The sequence below is a fragment of the Pseudochaenichthys georgianus genome, chromosome 9 (genome assembly GCF_902827115.2).
Source record: "Pseudochaenichthys georgianus chromosome 9, fPseGeo1.2, whole genome shotgun sequence".
In the NCBI taxonomy this organism is placed as follows: domain Eukaryota; kingdom Metazoa; phylum Chordata; class Actinopteri; order Perciformes; family Channichthyidae; genus Pseudochaenichthys; species Pseudochaenichthys georgianus.
This window is the reverse complement of record NC_047511.1, coordinates 38,936,380-38,949,496: the sequence shown is the minus strand read 5'-3', so window position 1 is coordinate 38,949,496 and position 13,117 is coordinate 38,936,380. Positions and strand designations below refer to the sequence as shown.

The window sequence follows — 13,117 nt, the reverse complement described above, 5'->3', positions numbered from 1 at the left end:
GCAACACAAGGATAAACGGTATCTATCTGTACTGTGTTTCCTTGTGAAACTGAAAATTAGCCCGATTTTCATTTGAAACTGTTTCAGAGACGGTATGAATTGTCTATTCTGAAAGATTCTACCATTGAAGCATTTTGTCGCAGCCTTAATATAGATAGACATTTTGTGACGATTCAAAGACTCTGAAGTGACCCAGTCTTATAATCAGTGACTACAATGGGTTGAATTTGGTTATGAATGACCTCACTCACTCAGTTTGTAAACCTCTACTGCTATCTAGTGGATAACATTTGTAAATGCAGATTTGGCCATGTATAGATATATATAACCTGCATATACAGTACCACAAAAAGAGCTCCTTAAATCAAATATGTCATGTCTTTCCCTGATGATTCCTCTAAAAGTAACTGTAATGTAGGGTTAATGTCAACAACAAATTAGTTTAGAAAAAAACAAGTGTAATTAAGCGTTGTGTACAAAAAAGGAGTCTTTATTTCTTTACATTTTCGCTGTGTGACAAATATAGACAAACTGAAACACGCTTACAAGTTTAATAAGTAGTGAGAGTGGTCTTAGGTATAGGCCCATTGAAGCATTTGATTCATTTGTGGTGAGGTAAAGAAATTCATAGGGCTTTACAGAACAATGAGAATAACACATACAGACAGAAACACATAAAGAAAGCGAGGGGAAAAGTATTTTCAGCTCAACCATTCACTCACTGGCTAATTTACCAATGGATGAGAGTTGGGCCTTGCCTGTTCAGAGACTGGTTTATGTAGAAATGTGTGTGCAGTTTAAACCATGCAGAAACAATGTGAACAAGCCAGTTCAGCCTGCGGGGCGAACATGTCCTTTTGTTCCCCCTTCTCCTGTTGTCCCATCAGCCCTTGTGTTTCCTTCACCTGCATATTTGGGAACAAAACATCATGGTCACCGCTCCACCCGCTGCAACGGACATGAAATTCCAGTCCTACAACCTTGAAATGCAGACAGAGCCTAAAATAAACAAACAACAGAAGTGTTAGTTTTCTTATTCAGGTGTCACATCTGCTCTTGGTGAGTGGGTGAGGAACAAACTACATTTCCCGCCTGTCAAATGTAGGCCTATTGACTTTGTATCTTGATTGTTGATTAGATTTTTATGTAAACAAAATTGTATTGAAAGTGGCTGAAGCTGTGACAGGATAAAAGATAAAGGAAACAACAATAGATACAAACAAAACTGGTTATTCCAGGTTCTTCAAGTCTTGTGGTTAGTCAGCCAAGTCGAGTAGAGGCACAACGTTTAAAAAAAACCATATATTATAAATAACACATTCAGGTTTACGTTCACTTGAGAAAAAATAGATCTATTAAACTTTTAGTGATGTGTTTGATCTGCCTTCATTCACTTTCCTTCCCTGAGTCAACCTAAAAAATACATTTTGACTGTTGTTTACTTTATTTCAGAAGATTTACCAATATTGTTTGCCCACTAAATGCATTAAAAAGTATTATTGAGTTTGCTTAATGCCATCACATTGTTGATTAAAACACATTTCTGCTCATGGGTTTCTACCTCTGCTTATAGTTTACCTTGTGTTAATGAATGTGCATGGTCCCTTCTTAAGTAAATAAATACAAAATATGGTGGAAGAAACGATGCTTTATATGCAGGGCCGTCCCTCCCTACAGGCCGATCATGCACATCCCCTGATTACAATCTGATTTGATATCCTGCTTTATTTGCCTTCACTACTTGATGTCATTGAGGTGACGTCACTGCCTGCAGCTGAGCCAGGAATAAAAACACACATATTAAACAACAGCACGATTTATTAAGATAATTGCTGTTTTAAAAACACTTATCTGCGATGTAATGGAAACATTTTGACGTGTGTGTGTGTGTGTGTGTGTGTGCGTGTGTGTGTGTGTGTGTGTGTGTAGGTCGGAGGATGTCGGCGGCAGGAGACAGGATGATGCATCATGTCCTCCACCTTGGGGGCGTATCCCTCCGCCGCCGTAAAGCATGAGGAAAACAAACATTCACTTTGCTCTTCCTCATCAGCCGTGGTGCATCACCAGCGATGAACACACAGGACATGTCCCTTTCTAGATAGTGCGAAAGTGCTCTAATATTTCCTCTCGCCTGGACGTGTTTTCCTGTCTTTATCTCTTTTTCTCTCCCTGAGACTGTCCTTGTCCGAGCTCCAGGATGAACAGCATTAGACAGGTGCCCACACGGGTGAAGAGCCGGCGGACTGAAGCCAACCTTGGAGCGGAGAGGGAGCATTTTGACAAGCAGCAGGTAAGAAATATCAGACATTTAATGCTCTCTTTGGGGTGAAAACCTTTATTTTTACTCCGGCCTGCTGCTGTGGCTTTACCGGGGGACTATATGTGTGTGTGCGCGGTGCTCACAGTCAGTGTATCCTACCGCATAGGCCACGTTTCCAATTAACACCTGGACCTGGGAGTTTAATGTTTGAAATGTGAATTAAATGTGTCGAAGGCGTCTGTCTACTTGACAACAAATGCCCAGTTGCTGCTAGGTATGCCGTGAAGCTGAATATTCCGTCTGTGTGTGTGATTGTGCTTGTACAACTATCAGTAAAGTAACTAAGTACATTTACTCAAGTGCTGTAGGCCTACTATAATATACGGTATGTATTGTGAGGTACTTTACTTGAGTATTTAAATGTGTTGCTGCTTTGTACTTCGACCCCACAACAATTCAGAGGTAAATAGTGGGATTTTACCCCACTACATTTATCTAATATCTTTATTACTTTAGTTACACCTAAGTTACATTCACAAGCTCCCCTGCAGCATACAAAGTCACTCACACCTTTAACATCTTTGATAGACACTTTCATACATCAATCATTATAATCAAAACATAATATATATCATTTTGAAATGGACCATCTGCATAATGAGTACTTTTACTTGTACTTTAAGTATATTTTAGCTAATACTTTAGATATTATACTTGAGTAACGTTTTGAATGCAGGACTTTTACTTCTAACAGAGTATTTCTACACTCTGGTACTTCTACTTTTACTCAAGTACAAGATCTGAGTACTTCTTCCACCTCTCCAACTGTGAGAACCAACATGAGTTTGAGACCTTCAAAGCGAAGACATCTTTCGAAAGTGAGGATCTTTGGCCTGTCCTTACTTTAGACACATCTTAAAAGGCCTGTTTTGGGGTTCAGACTTGGTTTCAAGTTACTATGAAGGTAAGGGTTAGACATTTAGTTATGATAGTTACAGTAATGAGTGTCAACACAAGTAAAATGCAGGTGCATGTGTTTTTCTTTTAATACGTCTTAGACGGGGTAGGAAAGACATGTATTATCAGTTATGGGCAATTTTTGCCCTCAATGTTGGAAATATGGAGGCCTTTCGCCTACATACAATCACAAACTTGTTTTTGACCCTTCCAGTGTTTTTAATAGGGCAACTCATTTCAATAAGGGGTGGATTTGTGCAACACACGGATAGACGGTATCTATCTGTACTGTATTTCCTTGTGAAACTGAACATTAGCCCCATTTTCATTTGAAACTGTTTCAGAGACGGTATGAATTGTCCATTCTGAAAGATTCTACCATTGAAGCATTTTGTCGCAGCCTTAATATAGATACATCTTTGACATTAAGATTGAAATCCAACCATGTTGTGCGGTGCTTTTCTATAGTCACACATTCATTCCTTTCTTAAGCTTGTCCATTGATATCATGCTGATCTTGTCCTTCCTGTTTGTCCACCTTTCCTCCCTTACAGTCATCAGTTTCCCTGCCTTTAACAGCCTCATTGTTGAGCCAGGAATCACATTCACTTTGAGATAGTGTTACCCTGGTGGAGTACGTACTCAGAAATATTATTCAGTTTCCTTTGTGTATTACCTTTGTGTATTCTTCATGCAACGACAGGTGCTTTGTGTTTTCTGGCTGTAGCCTCGCTGCAGTCATCCGCCATGTAAAAACGTTATACTCCTCTTTACCAGAATCAAGATACATCATTTGTGACTAACTCTGTTAAAGATGAACCCCCTTGTTAGGGAGCTGCTGCTTCAAGTGAAGCACACACCCCGTCTGACGTGGAAGCATAAGATTGAAACCTGGTTGAGTAACTAAACAAACTGTTGAACAACTGTCCGGGAGTTACAACACTTTCAGTATTATGCTATCTAAAATGGGCTGAGCTTTTCCTTCGCTGGGTGTGTACTCCTCCGTCAGGGCTTTATTTGCTTTTGCAGTACGTGTAGAGCTGATTGTCTTTCCTACTCCTTTCTTGCCCCTAGTCTGCTAGACTGCATTTTTCTTTTGCATAGTTGACTTGTTTAATGTGGCAGCGTAATATTTGTTGATTAGCAAAAACAAAAGTAGGCACAGTTATGATTTTAAAAGTGTTGCCTTCCTAGTTTGATGCAGTTCAACAATGGTACAACAAGGAATCTTGTGTGTTAAGAACATGCTTCAAAGCTTAGTTTAATACTCATATCGTATTCAGAATAGTGTGGTCAGAGTATAATTAACCGCTTTCAGCACTTGATCTTGTTTATGTGAATGACTCGGGTGCCACTGCTCAGCTGAATGAATCCACTGGGAAATATGCAAATGAGGAGGCAGTATGAGGAAGAATATGACAACTGATTATTGTACGTCTCTTTACTGCCAACTTGTTTACATTTCACTACAAGTAGTTTAGTGGATGTGGAGTCTCAACTGCTGAACTAGTTGCATTAAGTAAAAAGCAGTTTTAAAATGAAAAAATGCAACCATTGGTTTAAGTGTTCTCTTAATTGTAACCTGGCCAGCTGTAAGAACTACAGCTATAAGTCAACTAATCGATAATTCGATTGACTGAATTGTACATTTTCAAGTGAAAATGTCAGTAAATGCTACATTCCGCCTCTCAGATATCAAGATGTGGGCTTCATATATGAAACTGAATATATTTTGAGATTTAGACTGAAAATACCAGACATTCGAAGACTCAATGCATGTAGAAAGACAATCGGCCACTGAATGTATATTGAATATAGTACGTAGTTGCAGCCCTAGCTATTCTGTGTGTCTAAGGAGCCTCTATATTCCTGTATTAGAAATTGTATTATTATCATATATTGTATTCCTCTCGTCATAGAGTTTCTGAGTACTGCTGATTCATGCAGGACTGAAACTCCTCACTGTCGCTCCACTCTCTCCTCTTTATGTCGACCTCGGTTCCAAGGTGAAACGTCTCACACAGCGTCCTGTGTGTGTGTATAGTGTTTGCTTTCCCTCGCTGTTGCCCCAGTGAGCGCCCATGAGAGAGTGGAGGGGGATGGGAGTACCAGTGGGTAAACACATAGTGGAAGTTGAGAGAATTAAAAGCATGCTGGTCATGATGGTTTCACACTGAAAACAGGAGAGGCTGATGTGTTAAAGGTGGGGTAGGTAATTCACTTCAGAAACACTTTTTGTTATATTCCATGGAATGCTCTCAACCTGTTAAGCGCTGAGCCTGTTTTTCAGGTCTCAGCCTCGAAAATGACATTCCCAGAACAAATGACTATATCTTCCCTTCTAAAAGGGGTAAATTCATAATCTTTTTTCTCAAAGTAATGATAAACCTGTGAGTTGGATGTAGTAAAGTCAGAATCAGTATAGATTTGTTTTATTTTAAAGTAAATTCAGATTGAACATAGTAAAAAACATTAAATTATAGTGTCCGTCCAAAAGAAACATTACTTATAGTGAAAACCACCCTTGAGTTCTGTGCCAAAGTCCGTTAGCATTTTTTGCTCAGGGGTCATTTAGATGCTTCTTATGAGATCAGATCGGCATCGGCCGATACGGATTCCGGCGATCGGAGCATCCCTAGTTATAAGGGTATTTTTACCATGAGTTCTGTGCTAAGTGAGACTTGTATTTTGTTTTGGTAAAAATGGTTCATTCATATTGTCTGTTGGCTGAGTTTCTTCCCGTTAAATGGGTGACACATTAATAGTTTTTTAAATATTAAGAAACCCTGAGACACAGTTTCGTGAAAAAACTACCCGCAGGACCCAGATTAGGGTCCTCTCGGGCTAAACAGGTTAACATCCCGATGAAGCAATGAATACATTAAATGCTTTGACAATAGAGTGGCGAAGTCACACCCATCTACTTCCGGTCCATGGGACCTTATTTCGGAAAAATAATGTATTGAAGTCAATGGAGAGAGAACACTTATCTTTTGATCCCGTTTGAATTGTGCCACATATGATTGTCAATCTTAAAAAATCATTTCCATGTCAAAAAAGTCAGTTTGTCGTAAAACTGTTGAAATCTAAGACTATGAAAAATACTCAACTCGAAAGACTACACATCCCAGAGTCGCGTAAGTGATGTCACAACTGTTTTCCTCCACTAAGAGATAGATAAGATAACTTTAACAAAATGCCTGTGTGCTTAGTACCAGGTTGTTATCATGCCAGCAATGGGTCTTGCTCGTTCTTTCGCTTCCCGTCTGATGAAAGGACCAGGAGTGGCTGGATCAAGTTAGCTACCTAGCTAGCACGTTAGTTAGCATTACAGCCTTGTCATTTTTATTATCCTTACAGTTTGTCTCGATTGCTAACACACTAAAATTCTACATAAAGCACAATTATTTTAACTGACACTCAAAGATCAAAACATCGGCTCAAATCTCAAAAACTCTAAACATGTTTTCAGCTTTTCACACAATTTGCAAATCAACACGGCACTTTATGCAAACCACTGCACACGTTTCTCCACGTAAGACGCAGGAATCTGACATAAAGTCACGTGTGAGCAGGTTTAAAACACTGATATTGAAAATGCCTCACACATGGACCAATGATCAAGAAACACGTTCCACCTGACCAAACACCTGGTAGCATAATTGTTGGCGCATCAATCAGGATGTTGGCACTATAAAAAGACCACAGGTGAGGACTTTCTTACAGCAACAATGGAAGCCAACATGGAAGTAAGAGCAAGAGCAAGAGCAAGAGGAGGAGGAAGAGCTGGGTTGAGAGTGAGAGGAGGAGGAAGAGTACTCTAATGAAATTAAATGTTATCAAACATGGTTTGACGATGAGAGAGGCTGGACAGAGGGTTCAGCCTAATCTAAGCCGATATACTGTTGCCTCTGTAATCCGGACACTTAGACTTGAAAACAGGTTACCAGTTTGTAGCTCTGCATAGTTCATGATATATCAGTGTTTATATCTGTTGTGTGAACCGTATTTACTTCATTACTGTAATTGAATTGTTGGCATGTTGCAGACTATAACTGTACAACAATCCTGCACAATGTACTGTGGTAAACTTACTTTTATGCAACACACACACTGACCAAGCACTATATCTTTGTTGTTTATCTGAAGGACTGAGAAACAAAGAGGTGGAAGGATAAGGATGAGGCACAGGAAGCAGCAGTTACAAACTGGGTTTTGGCAAACAATGCCATCACACTTAGAGATCCGAAGCATAGTAGCTATGTGCTGAGATGCATGTCGCACAATGTTATCTTTGAATAAAATGTGATTTTTTTTTTTTTTTTTTTTTTTTCAACAACTCATTTGTATTTCTTCATTTTCTGTATTTCTGTAAACTCAAGCAATCTTTCTCTGCAGAAACCTCTATGTACAGAGCACAGCCCATGTGATGAAAGTGCTTTAGAGTATGCTCAGCAGTGTGTAGTTGGTTGGTCAAACAATCCAGTATTATGAATGAAGTGTGTTTATGTAGTTTTGAGTGCAGTTCTTCATTTAGCAGGAGAAATGAGGTGTTTTGCACTTTGGGTGTGTGTTTTTGTGAATTGTGTTTAGTGTTCTGAGAAACTGAGCAATTAAAAAAAAAAAAAAAAAAAAGTGTTGGCAATCGAGAAACTGTAATATTAAGTAACCCAAAATGTTAAACGGTAAGAGTAGTAGTCATATTTCGTGAACCCTCTGAAGGGTACTGTCACCGGTGTGATCATTCTATAATACACAATTTAAGCCCGGGGGAGAAATGCTAACGCTAACGCTAGCATCGGCGATCGCCGATCTTTTCTACTTCATGCTATCTGCACAAATGGTTGACATTAAACATTAAAAAGACCAGGCAGTTCAGAGAGAATCAAAGGCAGGCAGCTTTGCATGACATTCTTCTGGATGTGTTTCCTTGTGGTGATAGTGAGGGTAGTCAATCGTTTTGTTGACAAGACGGTAGTGACGGCCATCTTGGTGACGTGTGTTGTTCTGTGAGACCAGAGATGTAGTTCATTCAGCGTTTCACACAAACAAATGTTACTTCACAGTTTTACGACACGTTTTATTTGTTTTGACTTTCAAAATTATCTTTTAAATTGACAAACATCATATGTGTAATTTGTGGCACAACTCTAACGGGATCGAAAGATAATCTTTCTCTCTCCATTGACTTCAATACATACTTTTTATGAAATAAGGTTCCCCTGGAAGGGGAGGGACTTCGCCACTCTATAAATACATAAAAACATTTCATCTGTGGAAGCCGTGGCGCTGTGAAAAGCACGACCAATCATCTGAGCCGGTGTTGGTACCATATGTGTTCGGGGTCCGTCTCTTACCAATGACGTCACGCATTGTGATTGGCTGGACGGTAATTTACCCAGGGGTGCTCGGGGGCAAATCACATCTACAGATCAAGACGAAGCGAATGGAAGTACTCCCATACTCCTAGCGTGTGAAAATGTTTGTGAAAAACGTGTGCAAAGTCTCCGGCTGTACGGCAACTCAAGAGGACTATCATACATGGTCAAATTCCGAACATTTAAACATAGCCTACACTTCATTCTTTACTTTGTCCGTTATTATATGTAGAAGATTTTGCTTTTTTCTCAGTCATGTTGTTTCCATAGCAACAACTTCAAACGGGAAGTTAACCTAAATTACATTTAAGACACGGCAACGAAAGTAACAAAAACAATGTAAAATCCTTTTCCGTTTCACAGAACACAAATTGGGTTATTTACATAATTATGTTTACACTGTCGATTGTTGTTTTTGGGGGACACATGACGCATCAAATCACATCTACAGACGAAGCGAATGGAAGTACTCCCATACTCCTAGCGTGTGAAAATGTTTGTGAAAAACGTGTGCAAAGTCTCCGAAAACGGAGCAGTGGCTGCGATGCTAGCTTTGCGGCTAGCGGTTAGCATTTTCAATGGAAACATCACGTTTCAGTAAAAACAAGGCCCCACTGATCATCTACTCTAAGTCGCTTTGGATAAAAGCGTCAGCTAAATGTAATGTAATGATCAAAAAAGCCCGCTATACTAGACAGCGCCCCCAAGCACCCCTGGGTAAACTACCGTACAGCCAATCACAATGCGTGACATCATTGGTAAGAGACGGACCCCGAACACATATGGTACCGACACCGGCCCGGCTAAAGTAACTGGATGGCCTATCTGCCTGTCAGCCTTCCATCTCGTGCACAAACTTATCTCGTTCCTTCATTGGTCATGTTCGTGTGTTGGAGGAGGAAGCCTGAAGGAAGGGGAAGATTTTTTTTTTATTGTGTACTTTCAAATTCTAGCGCACTCAAGCTGGTTTCTCCAAGACTTTGTTTAAGCAGCAAGTTTGTAACATTTGTCAACAACCAAAAAGGAGATTCAAGCTTTACAAATTCTATTTTCATGATCGATATAAATGTTTGTTTTGGATTCAAATATTTATAGCGCAAATATACGTAATGCTCATGCATTATTTACAAAACAGTCGCTCATCATGCCCATGTCCTTTACTTTCCTTGTAAATAGACCAATGCTGAACACAATGTGGTCATCAATACTGTCATTCATCACATGGTCTGTGTTTTGTGCCTTGGCCCGCTTTGGGTTTTCAGCTTTGTAATCAAACATCATGTGAAGCATGAGCTAAATAACCAGCGCTGCCAACTGGCCCTAAAACTGTCTGGTTGCTAAAGAACAGTTTATCTTTTCATGAATATTTAAGTGGATGCAGAATTAATAATTAACTTAGAGATAACCCAATTAATAAGTCTTGACCTCTGTCTGGTCTGCCAACAGTTGATTCATTACTTTTTCTAATGCATCCATTCAGCCCTGCGGACATATTTCAAAAACTTGACTGGAGTACACAGATTTGACAGGACAAGAGCTATGATAATTATTTGTGTTTCTATTGTAGCTGTTGCAAGGGTTTTCAAAGCAGGCAAATATCCAGGTGTGTCTTTTCTAAGCCAAGTTCTTACTACTTAATTAAGAGTAGGGCTGAACATTGAAAACAAATGAATTTACGAAATTATTCTCTATTTTGACAGGGAATGATAATGTCAGCACCATTATTCACATTTTCAATTGAAAATGTATAAAAAATCTATTTATTTATTTCACTTTTCACATAAAATCCAGTTATTACAAACTGTACACCCGGTTAATTAGCAAAGTAGCAGTATAAGAGGAGCAACACAATAAGAGGACGTTTATACAATTGTGTATTAAAACCATTTGTTTTGTTTTTAAGCGACACATTAAAAATGAAGAAAGTTACAAACTCAATAATGTACAATTCAAGTAAGGATTCTTGTACAAAACAAAAGCACACTTCCTTAGAAGAAAATCGTTTCTTTCAATGTTGCTGCTGCTGCAAGGAATTGTGGGATGGCATAATCTCCTTTCCTTTTAATGAAGGGTCTTCCAGTAGTACCCTACAATAAATAAGATAATAAAGTAAGCATTGAAGCACCTTTCGGTAGCATTAAGAGAGAGACCATCCTTTATCATGGCTGCTACTTGGATACTTCCTGGACATTTCACTTAGTTAGTCTCAACAACAAAGACTATTGGACAGCAGCAACTCTGTTTCTTTAGTCATGGATTCAAAACACTGGTGAGGTGAATTGTTAGCACAGGTAGCTATAAGGGGTTAGCTGTGTAAAGTCTGTTTGTGACCTTGTCAGCCCGAGTAGAGCAGCAGTCTGTTGAATTAAGCTGATAAGGACTTGCAATAAGTGTTCCTGCCTTGAAGCATTATGTGCAGTGAGATCAGCTCAGGTGTGGCGTTGGTGCTTTGACTTCATTAACTCCACACACTGTGCCACACCAGGATGTCCAAGCACATGGACACGCTGCTGAAAGGCAAAGGTGACGAGGTAAGGCAGAGAGGCCTCAAGGTTGGAGGTATTGAGTGTGTAAGAAAGGATAAGATGGACCTTTATTGATCCCCTTAGGGAAATGCAGGTGTTAAAGCAGCAACAGAATAAGACAGAAACAGATAGTACACATAGACCGTAGGATGGGTGTCGACTGAGTGTCGAGGCTTGAGTACAGCAATGCTAGCTGGCAGTGGAGCTTATGGTCGGATTAGTCCAGGCTCTCCCTCCCTCTCACTTCTCCTCTCTGCTGGTCAGAGGATTTACTGACGCTTTAACCAGATGCAGCATAAACTCATTGGCCAGTCGACAGTATCAGTATGTCTGCAGCGTTTGGACCGAATTGCTCCATTAGTAAATAAATGTTGGATTTCATATGACTTTTCTTTGACCGTGGCACTGAGAAAAGGTGTTTGTGTGTGTGAGCTGCGTGTACACTGATGTGAGTCTTGATGGTGAGCCTTTGTTAGTGGTAGTAGTGCTTTTGTGAGTTATTGTGAAAAGATGAGTAAAACGGTAGTTATTTAAATCCTCAGGCAATTAAAGAATTGATTGGGCTTTTCTGATATTGGCAAATATGCGATAATATTGTGATTCCAAAGTTACCTTGTAAATGTTAAAGTGTACAGCGCAACTAGAACAACAATTTAATCGTTCAGTGAAAATTGTGAAAAACTGTTTAACCCAGTTTCTCGAAGACCAAGTCTTTAAATACCTTGTTTTGTCAGTCGAATACCCAGAGATATTCAGTTTAATTGTATGAGAAATAATTGTAACGATTACTCGATTATCAAACTGATTTTTTTGTCGTTAGATTAAAAGATTATTCGACTAATCGTTGAAGCTCTCCATGCAAACGTTGCCCATTACTTCCCCACTACGAGGAGCAAGGGCAAGTTGCGTTTTGTATACTGAAGTCCTCCAACAAATCAAATCAAAATGTACTTATTTATATACCTCAAGATCACAAAATACGTTTGTCTCAGTGGGCTATACAGATTAACAAACATAGTGGACAGTGTAAATAGATAAATACAATTACAAGAAAAAAATAGAACGTGAAATACAAATAAAACAAGATAAAATACAACAAAAAGACAGTAAAAATACAATAGAAAAAATCCCATAAAATGTAGGACTCAGGAGGACAAACATAGGGTATTCTTAAAACAGCTCTAACTATAGGATTTATTAAAAAGCAAGGTATTCAACAAACTCTTAAAAGTTTGGACAATGTCTGCCTCCCTGATTTAAAAACATGAGTTGTTCCAGATAAAGGGAGATTGGTAGCTGAATGCTCTGACTCTTGATCTAGTGGACTCAGGGAACAGACCTGCACTCTGGGAGCGTAATGCCCAAGAGGGGCAATGGGGGATTAAAATATATTTGAGGTATTAATGTGCCTTTCCATTTAGTGCTTTAAGTCAAAACAAGTTTCAAATTCGATTGGGATCCTGGTGCAGAGCGGCTTAAATTAGAGTGATCTGGTCCTTTTTCCATGTTTTTGTTAATGTGACGGGCTGCAGCATTTTGTACCAGTGGAACATTTTGAATGGATGTGATGGGACCGCCTGATAAAAAGGGAGTCTTAAAGCAGAGTAATAAAAGCATGAATGAGTTTTTCTGCTTCCTTTTGAGTCAGGATTAGGGCTGCTCGATTATGGCAACATTCATAATCTCGATTATTTGGGTCAATAATTGATATCACGATAACGATTATCCATTTACTTTGAAAACATCAATTTATTGGAGAAAAAACATTTGAACAGTATGTTTTTAACAGTTGATTACCCTGAACGTTAAGTATAACTCAACTGAAAAACCAATAATACATTTGAAAAAATAATTGCGATTTAAAATACGATTTTAATTGAGCAGCCCTAGTCAGGATGTATCTGATTTTTGTGATATTGCCGAGATGAAATAAGGCAGTCCGTGAAGCGTGTGTGGCATTGTCTTTGACGTCCTTGTGACAACACGGCACACTCGCT

The 13,117-nt window shown here is 39.1% G+C and overlaps 1 protein-coding gene across 1 annotated transcript in view; it reads left to right on the top strand.

Moving 5' to 3' along the window:
* The first annotated feature begins 1,991 nt into the window (after positions 1–1,991).
* Positions 1,992–13,117, top strand: part of hip1rb (huntingtin interacting protein 1 related b) — a 34,042-nt gene continuing 22,916 nt past the window's right edge. The window contains exon 1 of the mRNA XM_034091184.1: positions 1,992–2,290. Within this exon, the coding sequence (XP_033947075.1) occupies positions 2,198–2,290 (93 nt within the window). The 5' untranslated portion in view covers positions 1,992–2,197. The remainder of the gene's footprint in view (positions 2,291–13,117) is intronic.